Source organism: Meriones unguiculatus, chromosome 3 (assembly GCF_030254825.1).
Source record: "Meriones unguiculatus strain TT.TT164.6M chromosome 3, Bangor_MerUng_6.1, whole genome shotgun sequence".
Taxonomy (NCBI): domain Eukaryota; kingdom Metazoa; phylum Chordata; class Mammalia; order Rodentia; family Muridae; genus Meriones; species Meriones unguiculatus.
This window is the reverse complement of record NC_083351.1, coordinates 55,019,103-55,034,861: the sequence shown is the minus strand read 5'-3', so window position 1 is coordinate 55,034,861 and position 15,759 is coordinate 55,019,103. Positions and strand designations below refer to the sequence as shown.

Here is a 15,759-nt window from a genome sequence, read left to right as displayed (position 1 = left end):
GAAATAAGAAACAAACACATACTTTGAAAAAGTCACTGAGTGCTGCCTGGTAGGTCCAAACATTCTGTTCTATATTCTCCTATTTTCTCTCTCTGGTGGTTGTATCGATAGAGCCTGGGGCCTTTCATTCATGTTAGGCAAATGCTGTACCACTGGACCATCCTGAGCCTTACTTCCCCTGCCTTTTATTTTGGGACAGGGTCTCATACATTGGCCTGGTTGGTCTAGAGCTCATGTAACCCAAGCTGGCCTCAAACTCAGATATTTCTGCCTCAGTTTTCCGAGTGCTGCGATTACAGGCAAAGGTACCACATATTAAATGTTCATTAATAACATCATTTATAACGGTTATGAGGTGGTCTGTTATGTAACTGTACTGTAACTCATTTTTCCCTAATTTGATTATGGACGTTTACTTATGTTTTGAAAATGATTCCATTTGTGTGTATGTTTGAGTGTGCCATAACGCTGTGTATGTTTTGGTCATAGGATTACTTGAGGAGAGTCGGCTTTCACACCGTTTCGGTCCAGGGGATTGAATTTAGGTTGTCATGCTTGGTGGTGAGCATGTTTATGTGTTGAGCCATCCTTCTCATCCCTGTAGTTTAATTTTGAAAGACTTGTTTATTTTATGTGTATGCGTGTTTTGCCTGCGTGCATGAATGTGTACTCTGAGCCTACCTGGAGCACACAGGTCAGAAGAGGGCATTGGAGCCCCTGCCTGGCACTAGAGTTACAGACGATTTGTTTGCCACCATGAAATCAAACCATCATTGAGCCATTTCTCCAACCCCATTTTTTTTTTTCCTAGAAGAGTCTCACTGTGTACCCCTAGTCAGCCTGGAACCGTGTAGACCAGGCTGGCTTTGAACTCAGAGATCTGCCTGCTTCTGCCTCCTCAGTGCTGGGATTAAAGGTCTGTGCCACCATGCCTTGCTATTTGCCTGTTTATTTATTTATAAAATTTATTTATTTATTTTCGTTTTTCGAGACAGGGTTTTCCTGTGTACCCTTCGCTGTCCTGGAACTTGTCCTGTAGACCAGGCTGCCCTCACAGAGCTCTGCCTGCCTCTGCCTCTTGAGTGCTGGGATTAAAGGTGTGCATCACCATGGCCTGGCTTTATTTTATTTTTTATTGATTTTTGAGACAGGGTCTCACATCGTAACCCAGGCTGGCCTTGAGCTTGCATCAGTCTACCTGTCCTAGCCTCCCCGGTGCTAGGATGTACTGTTTCAGGGAAACCACATTGGGGATATCGGTTGGTGTGCATACACTCTGCACAAATTGCCTTGAGCTATTCAGATTGAGTTTTCTGAGGTCAGTTCATTCAGTTAAAGAACGTACACAATTTATACATACTTTCGAAGTACAAGTTTCAATTGTCATTTTAGAATGCATTTGAGACATGGTCTCATTCTGTAGCTCAGACCCTTCTTGAACTCATGATCCTCCTGCCTCAGACCTCTACGTGCTGGGATAACAGGTGTACGTAGCCACACCCTGCTTGGGCCTCATTATTTTTCGTGTTGTTGACGTAGCTATTCCTACGAGTAGTATTGAACCTGCATTTCTAATGATTCTTGTCAGTAGTGAATATTATTGTCAGATCTCTACTTTGATTTTTCTTAAAAGTTTTTAAGTCTGTGGATTTTTGCCTGCATGTATGTCTTTGAGCCCCTGTGGGTGCTTGATGCTGGAAGAGACCAGAGGCGGGTGTCAGAGCTCATGAAACTGGTGTTCCAGAACGCGGTGAGCCACCTTGAGCGTGCTGGGAATCAGGACGAGCCACCAGTGCTCTTACCCACTGACCTGTCTCTCCAGCACCAGATCTTTAACTGAAAAGGGACAGCCGTGGTATCTGGTGCCTGTGATAGGAAGCGTGTCACGTGAAACTCCTCGTCCTCGTGCACACCCAGCTCAGTCGTGGGTGTTGAAGTTACCTCGTGTGCCACGCCCCTCCAGTTTTTTCTGTCTGGCAGAACCGAAACCCCGTCCACAGAACAAGAGGGTGCCATTTCCGCCTCGCTCGCCGGCCCCGCCTACTTCCTGTTTCTGTTGACCAGGTTACGAGCTGAGCTGCGCAGGAGGGGGTGGGCAGCAGCTCAGCTGCTGAAGTGCTGGCCGTGCACACTTGGGGACCCGAGTTTGGATCGCCACCACCCACGTAATAAGTCCGGTGTGGTGACACGTGGTTGTAACACCCATGCAGGGTCGGGGGCCAAAGACAAGAGGAGCCCTGGAACCTACTGGCTGGCCAGTCTGTCTCTAGAAGTATGAAGGGAATAGAGGAGCTCCACGTCGACCTCTGCCCACCAACAGCTGGGTGTCGGGGTGCACCCACACGTACATACGTACTCACACATACATTGCACACACACAGCCTCATACAGGTGGAATCGTCTTTTGTGAGCAAGTGTTTCAATTAGCGTGCTGTCTGTAAGGTTCATCTATGTGGTAGCATTTTGCGTATTGGTTCATGCATCCATAGACAGACACTTTAATTGCTTTTTAGCCTTGTGAATAATTCTGCTATAAACGTGTGTATAAATATCTCCTTGAGATCCTACTTTCAGGTTTGTTTGTTTTGTTTTGTTTTTTCCTTTTAAATTATTATTTTGGTTTTTCAAGACAGGGTTTCTCTGTGTAACCCTGGCTGTCCTGGACTGGCTTTGTAGACCAGGCTGGCCCTGAACTGACAGCGATCCACCTGTCTCTGCCTCCCTGAGTGCTGGGATTAAAGGTGTGAGCCACCACCACCCAGCCTACTTTCAGTTTATTTAAAAGTACATAACCAGAGCCTGGAGCGATGGACCATTGGTTAAGAGCACTGGCTGCTCTTCCGGAAGACCTGGTTTTGATTCCCAGCACCCACATCCTGGAGCACAAGCGTCTGCAACTCCAGTTCCATGGGATCCGCCACCCTCTTCTGACCTCTCAGGGCGGCAGGCAGGCATGTAGTGTGCAGACATACATGCAGGCAAAGCACCCATATGCATAAAAGAAAACATAATAAAATTAAGTGTATACTCAGAAGCGGAAACCTGTGTGTGTGAATTATATTTTCAAAAATATCTTATTATTATTATTATTAAGTAGGGGGTATATTACTTAAAGAGTAGATGAGGGATGAGCCATTGCTCCGTTAGTGGAACACCTGCCTGGCACTTGTAGGATGCTGAGTGCAGTTCCTGGCACCGTGCACATGTACAGCCAGACGATGAGCCCCGATGAGCTGAGAGGGTAAACTGGCAAACCCGAGGAAGGGCTGAAGGAAGAAACGTGTTGCAAGAGGCGGGAACGAGGAGCAGGCAGTAGACTGATCGCTTCCTCGCTGGTGAAAACAGAATGGGCTTGCTCATCTTGCGTAAAGAGGCTTGTGAGTCGTTGGTGTCCATTCCAAAGTTCATTGACTGCTTGGCACTGGGTAGGGGAACGGTGTTCTGGTGTGATCGGTCTGTTGAGCCTAGTAGGAGATCAGAGGTGTTCTGTAAATTGTATTTAAGTGTCTTTTGGTTTTAGTTTTATGGGTTGAATGTTGAAAACCGTTGCTCACCTTTTGACAGAAATATTCTTGGGCAGAGTCTCATTAGAGCATTTCACGAAGTGATGTGTTCATCTTTTGTCACACACGTCATAAACAGTTTTCATTATTTGACTTGTCTATTTAACCTTGTGGTAAATTTATTTTATTCATTCGGATGTGTGTGTGCCTGGTTGTCTGTGTGTGCATCAGTGTCTGCAGGGTCCGGAAGAGGGCGTCTGACCTGTGGAATTGGAGTTTACAATCCCAAAAGATGGTTGTGAGCTACCAGGCATGGGTGCTGGGAATCGAACCCGTGTCCTTTGCAGGAGCAAATGACACTGCTAACTGCTGAGCCATCTTTCCAGATGTCTTGTCCTTTTTTTTTTTTTTTTTCCTAGAAAAACCACAGATTTAAATTCTCATGTGCCTGTATTAATTACTGGCTTCTCAGTCTTCCTGCTGATTTTGCACTTTCCTAGGTCGTCAAACACCAGCTCCGCCAGCTCCGCTGCAAGCACCCGTTGCCTCTGCGTTGTATCATGGGTAGCTTAGGAGCCCTCATTGTTAGAGGCATTTCCTAGCACAGTGCCACAGTTAACTGCTGCGTGAACAGCCTCTGCTGGGCAGTGAGCTGGTCAGGTCCAGTGTAGGCGCAGCACAGCTTTCCCTTCTGGGTGCTCTCTGGAGGAAGTGCTTCTCAACCCCTGGGTGTTGGGGTAAGGAGGTTTCATTCTGAGAGTGAGAAGTTTCTGAGGACGTCAAGCCATCGTAGCCCTCTGATGCCGTGGAAGCAGCCCCTTACTTTCTTAGATAACCTTGAGACTGGCCCAGTCTGTTTCCCAACCCATTATAAGCATCCTGTCCCACAGGGACCTTCCTGCCACATGCTTTTTTTTTTTTTAATATTCATTAATATAACTTTTTTTTTAAATAAAATGGTTTTGTTGTTCAGCTTTTTATCATTGCTGGCAACCTTACATGTAGGTGAAGTTTGTTTTGGTCCGTGTTTTCAGAGCTGTAGGTCCATGGTTGACTGTCCTGTGGCTTTTGGGGCATGTGACACTGAATCAAGCTGGAAGTGTAGGGACACAAAGGACTGGGGTCGAGGTGCCTCCAGTGATTGTTTTCCTTGAACTAATTCCTATCTCCTGAAGATCTAGCACTTCAGAAAACACATAGACTTGGAGCTGGGCTTTCAACACATGGGGCTTTGAACACGTGGGGCTTTGAACACATGGGGCTTTGGTAGCTGCTTAAGATCTAGATTATAGCAACGACCTTGCTGCAGGCAGAATTATAATGACCGATACAGTTGTCTCCTGGGAGTCAATTCATGATGAATACAACAGTGTTGTTGAAGAGTGGATGGTGCATGTTGGAGGAGACGGTGTCGGGGCAAGATGGGGAGACATGGAGGGCAGCAGTGGAACGGCGTGTTTGTGCCCCTTTGTCCCTAGCCTCAGGCACCCAGCTCTTGGGACCTGGCCCCACATCCACAAGGGAGTTAAGGTCAAGGGTTTGTTGGAGGTTTCTCATTCATAGTCTCCCTCCCCCCTCTTTCTCTGCTCCGCAGGGGCTCTGACTGTTTTTACCTTCCCAGAGCTGGGACTGTCAATGCATGCCATCCTACCTGGCTTTTTATGTTAGTGCTATGGATCAGCCTGAGGACCTCATGCTTGCGAGCACCTTCCTGACTAAGCTGTCACCTGTATCTCTATAAATCAGCCAATAAAAGAGAGAAGACTTGTTTCTTTAATAATAACACCCACTCTTTTCTCCCTGTGTCTTAAAAAGGCCCTTTCCGCTCTAAGGTTAGGTACGAACCTATCCTATCCGTACTTAATGTGTGGGTGAGTGAAAGTCAGGCTGGGTTGAAGGCCTGACCTCTGACCCATTTATCTCTATCACATCATCGTGGAGCCAGGGTCAGGCACTAGAGTTGGGAAAACAGATGGGCTTGAGTTGAAATGATACTTTTCTTCCTTTCAAGGCCTTGGGCAAGTGTAATTTAACTCCTCAGCTACATGCAGTGAGGATGTCAGCCCTCCTTCAGAGTGGAACTACACAAAAAGCCCCACAGTTCTGCCCTGTTAGAGAAATGAAGCAGAACAGGGTTCTCTCTCTCTCTCTCTCTCTCTCTCTCTCTCTCTCTCTCTCCCCCTCCCTCTCTCTCTCCCTCTCTCCCTCTGAGCCATCTCTCCAGCCCACCTGTGCACTCTTAATTGTCTTTCCAAATAAAGCCACATTCACAGGACCTGGGGTAGGAATGTCTTTTAGGCAGCCACACGTGAGCTCCACCCTCGTCTAAGGGTTCTGTCTGTCTTGACCACACATCACATCTGAATCATCTGCTGTTCCTACAGGGCTGGAGGGAGGGGACTGGGAAGTTGTGAATGAAAGATTCAGTTTCACGAGTTGAAGAGTCTGGGGAATAGGGGGGACTCTAGAATGAATGTTTGATGTCACCAGCATTGATACCTTATTTTTCAGGTTGATCGTGTCCTGAGCCGAAGATGTTTCCAGAGCAACAGAAAGGGGTAAGTCACTACCTCTTCATTTAGGGACAGTCTGGGCTGAAAAGCTGAAGGTTAGCAACCCATGAATTCTGCCTCATTACAGATTGGTCCAGGAAGTAACTGGAAACTGGTGACATCTCGGAAGAGGGCTGGAGGAAGGCAGACGTTCCCTGTCCCCACTCTAGTTGCGCCCTGGTTCTGTGACTAGGCCGCAGCAGGCGCATGCTTCCACCCATTCATGTGTCTGAAACACGGGCTCCCAGAGCCAGAACTCTTCCTGTTCTGCCTCTCGCCCTTGGCCTGAGCATCTCTTTACACTCTGCTTGCCTGCCGACTCATCCCTGGACAATCCCAGCTTTGACTAGGGACCCAGGAAAAGTGTCTGCTGTTAGTTTCAGCCTGACCTGTTTGTTGCCTTTTAGAGCTCTGTTTTGTTGTTGTTTTGATTTTTTTGTTTGTTTCCCATACAACTCAAGCCAGACTTCCTTTTCCTGACTGCATCCTAGACTTACAGGACTCCAAAGCCCAGTTTTCCAGGCTACCATCTGGGGTAGGGCTAATTCAGCTGTCCTTCGCTACCCTCGGGGGATTGGTTCTAGGAAGTTATCCCCCTCGGATGATACCAGAGCATCTCAGGATGCTCAAGCCCATCATGTAAAATGGTGCAGTATTTGCGTGTAACCTGCCCAGTTTTTTCAGGTATGTACGAACTTTATTTAGTCACCCTTTTAAGTCAGGATTCCAGGCTGGCTTTGAACTCACTATGCAGCCAAGACCAGGACTTGAATCTCCCGATCCTTCTGCTTCTCCCTTCCCGTGTCCAGCCTTCCATACACTCCCATATACTCTAGAAGACTTATAATGCTAAATGCCATGTAAGTGCCATGGTAATAGTTATATCATTTAGGGGAGAATGGCCAAGAAAAAAGTCTGTGTACAAGGGCTGGAGAGATAGCTCAGAGGTTAAGGGCACTGGCTGTTCTTCTAGAGGTCCTGAGTTCAATTCCCAGAAACCACGTGGCGGCTCATAATCATCTGTAGTGAGATCTGGTGCCCTCTTCTGGCCTGCAGGTATACATGCAGGCAGAACATTATATACGTAGTAAATAAATAAATCTTAAAAATAAAAAAGTCTGTGTATCTCTGGTAGAGAGGCACTGTGTAGCTCACTGTAGATGCACTGTGAAGAAGTGAAGCTTCTTTCCAGTTGTGTGTGTGCACCGGTGCGTGTGTGGGTACATGCGCATGTGTGTGGAGGCCAGAGGTCAACCTTGGGCTGTCTGGCTTGTATATTAGGAATCTGTCTCTGCTATCTGGGGTCTATCAGTTAGGTTGGACTGGCTGGCCACCGAGCCCCCGCAGTCCTCCTGTCTGGGATTGCAGATGCAGGCCAGCATGGCCTGCTTTTTATGTGGATCCTGAGGATCAAACACAGGACCTTATCCTTGCACGACAAACGCTTTATAAGCGGGGCTGTCTTCCCAGGCTCTGTCGTGGTAGGGGAAACCGTGGTGGCAGCAGCTGAGACAGCTGATTGTGTTGCACCCATAGTCAGGAAGCAGAGAGTTATGAGGCCTCATGTTCACCTTTGTTCTTTTTATGAAGCCAAGGACCCAAGCCTAGGGAATGGTGACACCCATGTTTCGGGTGAGACTTCCACCTCAATTAACCTAGTCAAGATAATCCCTCACAGGCATGCCTGGAGGTTCCATGCGTGAAGCTGACGCTCAGTCTCAGCCATCACACCAGCTGTACAAAGATGAAGTATCAGCGAACTGGAAAATGTCCTTTCCCATAAGTGGTTACATACAGTCTTATGTCATTAGTGAATTTAAAAATGGCAGTTTCTTCAGTGAAAGAGGGAAAAACCACACTGCAAATAGGTGGGGATACAGTGTTCAAGGGTTTAGCTTGGCAGCTGTCAGCAAGAAATAAAAATACAGGGCTGAGATCCCATGTGCGCTAGAGTGGAACCTCTGGCTGTTCTCCGCATGGACAAGGGCTCAACTAGCATTCCTGCACTTGGCTTCTAGGTACCTGCAGGACCAAAGTCTTTTTTCCAGACGATTTTCCTCAACTCCAGGCCACTTCTTGCTCCCTGCTTCTGAGCTTATTTTGAAGTCTCGATAGCTCTGTGCAGTTGGCTCCTGGGCTGTTTCTAGTAGTGCCTTCCTTCCTGGCTTCAGCCCTTCCCTTGCTTCCATACATTGTTGATGAAGGCTGATACCTTCTATTCCTTCAGGCCTCAGTGGGGAATCAAAAACAGACTTCCAACAGCCTCATTTTAAGAGGTGTTTTCACTGGGCAGCCATTGTCACACACGCCTTTGATCCCGGTACTCAGGAAGCAGAGGCAGTCCGATCTCTTGATTGGATCAGCCTCTGGTCTACACAGTCTGATCTTTGAGTTTGAGGCCAGTTTGGTCTACAGAGTGAGTTCCAGGAGAGGCAGAGCTGCACAATGAACCAACCAGCCAACTGAACAAACAAAAAGGTATTTTCATCTCCTTGATCATCCCAAGAATACCCTACAATCAAGGTTAGCTAGAGTTAAAAAAGTCTATAGAGCCTAGTGAAGGCTGTATGTAGTTTAATGAAAGTCAAGATCCCCCTAATCACACATGCAAAGGTCAAATGCAGAACCACTGGTTGTCTAAGAAGCTAGACCAGTGATTGTATAAGCACTTACCAGTTGGTGCCCATAGATAGCAGCCATTATAGATAGCAATCATGGGATTGGCGTGTGGATTAAGACCTACTTGCCATCTTTGTTCAGGGTGCAGATGTCCAGGAGTGACATTGCCAGCTAGAGCTGGCCAACTTTGAGGTTTGGTAATTTTTTTTTTTTAAGATTTGGGAAATGTAGTCTCTCTTGTCGAAGCAGCTTTATTACCACAATAAATCTAGCCAGAGGAGAGAAGGAGCGAGAGTCTCTCCTGTTAGTGAAATGTGTTCCATTTGCACACTGGTTTGAATTCCCAGGAGAGCAGTAGCTCAGCTGATGGATGGTTCCTATAAAAAGGCCTTGGCATTGGGCCATTGTAAAATTAAAATGAATTCAACTCATTCATGCATGCAACTTTAATTTACAATTAAAATATTATGGTTACATATTTTAATAAGAATAATTAGACAGACCCAACTGAATCAACCCTTGTGTTTAATGAGACAGAACCCAGAATCCAAATGGAAAGGCAGGTGGGTGTGACAGGGGACACATTTCAGACAGCATCTTTGTGGAGTCAGGCGTTTTTGCCCTTTTTATATTCTAATGCTGGGGAGGACTAGTGTGATTTCTGCACAGCACTGAGGACCTTTGTCCCCTGCCTTGGGAAACTGTTTTCTGAAGGGGCAAAGCTCCTCCTCTCAGGACGCAGACTGTTTCCTGGAGACTCACATCCTCTTCTTGACACTTTTGGGCTGTTGTTCCCCATGCAAATGCTGGCTCAGGTGCTGCTGGAACCGGAGCACCTCAGCCAGGGGATGAGGCTCTTTTCTTCGTAGCTGTGTGTATGTATACACGTGTGTATAGCTCTACTTCCTGGATCATGAGAGCTGCACTCTCCCTGTGACCTGTGGGTCAAGACCCCCCTCTCACAGGGGTCGCATATCAGGTATTCTGCCTGACAGATATTTACATGATGATTCAGAACAGTAGCAGAATTGCAGCTATGAATAACGGAATGATTTTGTGGCTAGGGATCACCACAACATGAGGAACTATATTAAAGGGTTGCAGCATCAGGAAGGCTGAGAGCCGCTGCTTTAACGACTTACATCGTAAAGATAATGTTCTTCTTCAAAGCATCTTTACTTCACATTGGGGAATAACAGTGTCAACCAGTTGTTGACACTTAAGTGAGTTCTTTTTATTTTTATTTTGGTTTTTTGAGACAGGGTTTCTATGTGTAGCCTTGGCTGTCCTGAACTTGCTTTGTAGAGCAGGCTGGTCTCAAGCTCACAGAGATCTGCCTGTCTCTGCCTCTCGAGTACTGGGATTGAATGAGTTCTTTATTTTTATTCTTTTGGCTTTTTGAGACAGGGCCTCAGTATGTAGCCTTTGCTGGCCTGGAACTCTCTATGTAGACCAGGTTAGCCTTGAACATGTGTTTAGGTTCACAGAAACCTGAACTTGCCTCTGCCTGCTGAGTGCTAGGATTAAAGGTTTGTGCCACGATACCTGGCTTGAGTGTTTTTGTCACAGAATACCCAGAATAGGGCAAGCCTAAGTGTCCCAAGACAGTTCCACACACCACCAGGACCCCATCACCATGGAAGAAAGAGTGCTACGGAGATGGGAGGGATCGGTTGCCATTTTGGATGAGTAGCTTTAATGAACGGATGAATGGACATGTTTAATCTACACTCACCAGTGGGGACATTTTGGACTCACTCTAAGAAAGGGTGGTAGCCACGCATGCCTTTAGTCCTAGCACTTGAGAGGCAGATGCAGGCAGATCTCTATGAGGCCAGCCTGGTCTATAGAGTGAGTTCCAGGATAGCCGGGGCTACACAGAGAGATTCGGTCTTGAGAAAAACAAACAACAAAACAAAACAAAAAACCAAACCAAAACAAAAAAAGCCAGGCTGCCTTTGCCACTCACTGTGTAGCTTAGAGAGGCCCCAAATGCGCAGTGATTCTCTTCCCTGGGCCTCTCAAGTGCTGGAAATTACAGGTGTGCTCCGCTGCACTGGGTTTGGTATTCTGTTTCTGCCGTGTGCTTGCAGTGCCAGGCCTGGCAAACGTGGCCCTGCACCACAGAGCTGCACCTGCAGCCTGACAGCACAGGGGTGTGGCTTTTGATACTGGGTCCTGATTGGAAACTGACTAGGGTTTAAATTAAGGAATGTCACCAAAAAAAAATTGAGACTAGCGCCTTCTGTCTCGTGACCCTGAGCCCTTTAAGCATTCACTTAAACCTAGATTTTACTCTCTTCTCTCTTCCTTGCATGTTCCTTCCCCTTTCTTCTTATTCTCGGCCGCTGGCATGCAATGGTTGGAGAGATAGCTCGGCCTTCCCGGGGACCCAGATTTGAATCTTAGTACCTACATGGCAGCCCACAACTTCCTGTAATTCCAATTCTAGGGGACCAATGCCCTCTTCTGGCCTTTTTCCTACACCAAGCAAGCATGTGGTACACAGACATATATTCTGGCAAAACACCCATTAGCAATAAAATAAATATATAAAAAAAATAGTATAGTTTCAGTTAGGAAAGCAAAGCAGCCTGGTGTATCAGTCTTCCCTCACACCGAAGGTTCCGATGAGTGTTGCTATTATTCTGAGCCTGTTTGTGTGACAGTCACTTGAGGCCTCTGTCTCATTCTGTCTGAGTCTCAAAGAAAGATTTTATTTCCATCTCCCATATTTGAAAAGATTTGTTGACTATAGGATATAAGTCCTAAGGAAAAAGTCAGAAGCTTGGGCTATTCCTTTTCATCCCTCTCATACACTTATGTGTGTGTAGTTTTAGAAAATGGAGACCATGTAGAATTTATAGTTTAGCATTCCACTCTTTCAGGTTAGCATTCTAATACATTTTAATTATTAGAACCACTTGGCCAGCTACAACTAAATTAGAAGTGACTGGAAAAAATTAGCATAAATTTATCTTCACAGTTTATTAACAGACAAGAAATGGTATGTTTATGATCAAAAAATCTGCCAGTCACTGCCTCAGCCAGGTTATCAAAGAGCATCGAAGAGTCCCAGTGACAGCATATGCCTTTGATGTGATTAAAGATGAACCTTTATCTCTTGTGTTTTTCCTTCCAAACACATAGAACCCCAGTCTCGTCCCGAGACAAACACCAGATAAACCCTGACTGAGGAAGATCCACAAAGGCCCCAACACGTTCCCAGTGTCGTCATGGTCGTCAAAAACAAGGGAAGTCTATGAAAGTGCCACAGGCTTAAAGGAGCCTAAAGGAGACAAGATGACCAGACATGTGTCATCCTGGGTGGGAGTGATGGCTGGAGCAGAACCGCCATTTAGTTACCCCACTGGAAGAGGACACAGTGACATCATACCGCTAGAGACCAGGCTTTGGACAAGAGGCAAATCCCAGTTACAAACAACCCGGTCTTGCTGGTCATCTGACTTTTGGGCCAGTTGCTTAAGCTTCTCTTATCTGTAATATTGGGGTAATATTACCCAACTGTTAGGGGAACAGGGCAGGCAGATAAGGTTGAACCAGGGTCAGGGGTCAGGGAGGAACAGGGGCCATGAAAATCATTTCACAGATGTTATGGCCTGTTTTCTCATGGAGTACAGTAAGGAGCAGTTATTTTAAATTTTTAATTCTACTCCTCCTGGCGTTTCCTTTCATAGTAGATGTAGTCATTAGGCCCAAGAAGTCATTAAAGTGTTTAATAAGGTTATTAAATTGACTAACAGCGCCTTTGGAAGCCATTTCCATAGGAAATCCATATGATTCCAGGTATGGGACATGGGGCTGTCCGCTGTGGCAGACAGCCTGTCAGCATCCCTGTGAAGGATGGTGGCCAGGCCGTGAGGGATGTGTCCAATTAAGAGATTATAGGTGAATCTCGGCGGTTTGTGTGCGCTTTTCGGGGCTGGAAGTGTGTTGAAACTTCACTAATTCCTACTAATTACAGGGTGGGGGAGGAGAGGTCCGTCCGTATTAGGGAATATTTTAAAATAAATGCATTTTATTACATTCGAGTACATATTTTAACTCCAACGAGGCTAACAAATTGTGGCCCAGCACAAGTCTTAGGGGATGAAGTTACTGAGGGCATCAGAATGATTTTCGATTATTTCTATGTAAATAGGCATTTCTGAAATTCTTTAGGGTGCTTGAAGACAGTTTGTTCTCATAGATCTTAAATGCTGTGCTGGCCGCCTTCTGCGGTTAATTGGCAGATCCTCTGAGGATGGGATTGGTAAATTAAGATAAACTTGAGGCCATCTGTGAACTAACTTAGCAAAGATAAGTGGTGTCCAGGAGGCCAGGGTGGAAGAGGTTTTTACTCCAGCTCAAGTTTAATGTAGTTTATCCCCCCGAAGGCAATCTGCTCATTTCTGCAAGTGCTCTCTGATGGGCGACTGATGTCTGGGGTCTGGAGGTAGCAGACCTCTGGACCTCTGGACCACTGGAGGTGGCATCTTGAAAGCCAGCCCAAGTTGCCTGTTGTAGGATCCAGGAGAGGAGGCCCGTGTGCAGTTCTGAGAGTCAGGGAGCAGGAGGTACTCCCAGGACACACTCTGAGGACAGACACATAAGTCACTCCAGGAGAATCTGAGGAGTGCTGACAAGCTGTATTTGCAAAATGCTTGGATTATGGAACAAAAAGAGAGAACGGGCCAGCGTGTGCCTCTAATCCCTTTAATACAGCACTCAGGAGGCAGAGGCAGGTGGATCTCTGTGAGTTCAAGGCCAGTCTGGTCTACAAAGAGAGACCAGGACAGCCAGAGGGCTCTGTTACAGAGAAACCCTGCCTCTAAAAACCAAGGGAGTGGGATTTGGGGTAGGAAACATAAAGAAATAAAAAGAAATGGCCTGGCTTTGGTAATCTAGGCAGGAACAGCAGTGTGATCAAGACGCCACACACGCTTGAAACCTTGGAGCTCCGTGGGCAACCTTAGGCAGCCATAATGCCGTCTGTTCACCACAGCTGTGGTCACCACTTACGTAACAGCTGGAAAGCTGAGCCTTGTACATTCCTTTTTTTGGTTTTTTTTTTTTTATAGAGAAGAATGGGTTTCTTTCTTTACTATTTTTTTATTTTTATTTTTTACAATTTATTCATTTTATATTCTCCTCCCTCATCTCCTCCCAGTCTCACCCTCCCTCCTTGTTCCCCCCTATCTCCCTCCCCTAGTCCCCTGAAACAGGGAGCCCTCCTCCCCTGCCATCTGTTCCTAGCTTGTCAGGACTGCCTGGATCTTCTTCCTCTGTGGCCTGGCAAGGTCGAATCTCCAGGGGGAAGTGATCAAAGAGCAGGCAACTGAGTTCATGTCAGAGACAGCCCCTGCTCCCCTTACTAGGGAACCCCCCCATGGAGACTGAGCTGTCTGTGTACTACATCTGAGCAGGGGGTCTAGGTCCTCTCCATTCGTGGTCCAGACCCTTCTGGGCCCAGATTTTTTAGCTTTGTTGGTCTCCTTGTGGAGCTCCTGTCCCCTCTGGGTCGGTCTCCCCCACCATCCTCATGGGTTTCTTTAGCTTTGCATCCCAGGAGGCTCTGTCTTTTGTGGGGTGAGGGGTAGCATGGGGGGAATGTCGTGAAGGGGAGGATGTAGGTACAGAAGAAGAAAGTCTGATAGCGTGGACCAGTGTATGCTGGAGCAGTGGGTCAGAGAAGTCTGGGCTTAGGAACTGGGTCTGGCTGGGACTGGTGTGATGCTGTGTACTGAGCTGAGGGGACAGAATGGTGTGGGAGCTTGGGCATCTGGTACTCACGGGGCTTCCTGTGGATCAGGGTGGGGCTCAGCACAGTACAAAGGTGCCAGTACTGGAATGAAATGTTAGGAACCAGCAGCCCACGTGGGTGGTTTTGTGTGTGTAGGGGGATGCGGGGGTGGAGATGAGGTCACCCTAGACCAGAAGTAAGTCTGTAAAGAGCAGCAACCAGGTATGGCTTGCAGGGAGGCAGCAACATAGCTAGGAGTAGGGAGCGGACACAAGCCTACCACCCACGGAAGAATGGTGAGGGTTAGCACCACAGCTGTTCTAGTTTGGTTCACGTGGCTGTGATAAAACAAAGAAAAAAAGCCAAAAACACTGACCAAAACCAGTTTAGAGAGAAGAAGGTTTATTTCTTCCACCACTCCCAAGATCGTAGGCCAGCACTGGCTTGTTCCCTTGTTCTTCCTCAGTTGCCTTTCATAATCAGCCCAGTCCTCCTGCCCAGGGGGTAGTGTCGCCCATAGTCAGTCAATCAAGAAAATGTACCTACAGGCCAGTCTCACGGAGGCAGTTCTGTTATTAAGGTTCCCTCTCCCCTGAGGTCTCCAGCACCAGGTCAGTCAGGGTGAAGACTTTCAGTGCTGAAAGAATGATGTAGAGGCGTAGGGCCGCAGTGAATTCTGGGTGCACAAAATTTAAAACGCGCTTCTGTCTTCTGGCCCGGCTTTGGAATGTGCCCTTCTGCAGGCAAAGATTAGGTTCCAGCCTGCCGACAGGAAGAGAGGCTTCCTCAAAAGCTGGTCACTGTGCTCTCCCTTTGCACATACCGGGAAGGACCCGTTCTCACAAGTGCAGTTCAACCTTTCGACCATTTTTTTGCCAAAGAACTAAACTACACTGTTGGGTTTTTGCTACTAAGTTCCATAATCAGGCTTTTTTTTTTTTTTTTTTTCCTTAAAAAAGGTTTGTTGGGGGGAGGATTGAGTCAGGGGTCAAAGCTAGTCTGGGTTACATAGTAAGATCCTGACTTGGAAGGAAGGAAGGGCCATTGATGATGGTGATTTGAGACAAAGTCTCACTATGCAGTCCTGGCTGGCCTGGGACTCACCATGTAGACCAGGTTAGCCTTACATTTGAGGTGATTGTGCCTCATCCCCCTGAGTGCTAAAATTATGGGTGTGTATGGCTAGGCCTGGCTTAGATTTATTTATTTTTTATTCCTTGGGGTGTGTGTGTATGTGTTGTTTTTTGTTTATTTTTTTTTCTGCTGAGACAGGCTTTCTCTGTGTAGCCCTGACTGTTCTGGAACTCACTCTCTAGACTGGACTGTCCTTGAACTCGCAGAG

The 15,759-nt window shown here is 46.9% G+C and overlaps 1 protein-coding gene across 3 annotated transcripts in view; it reads left to right on the top strand.

Annotated features, from left to right (window-relative positions):
- The window catches only part of Snx10 (sorting nexin 10), a 61,621-nt gene that overhangs the window by 29,619 nt on the left and 16,243 nt on the right, over window positions 1–15,759 (top strand). For all 3 annotated transcript variants that reach the window (XM_021632773.2, XM_060379998.1, XM_021632774.2), the window contains exon 2: window positions 6,015–6,061. In XM_021632773.2, the coding sequence (XP_021488448.1) occupies window positions 6,038–6,061 (24 nt within the window). In that variant the 5' untranslated portion in view covers window positions 6,015–6,037. The remainder of the gene's footprint in view (window positions 1–6,014; window positions 6,062–15,759) is intronic.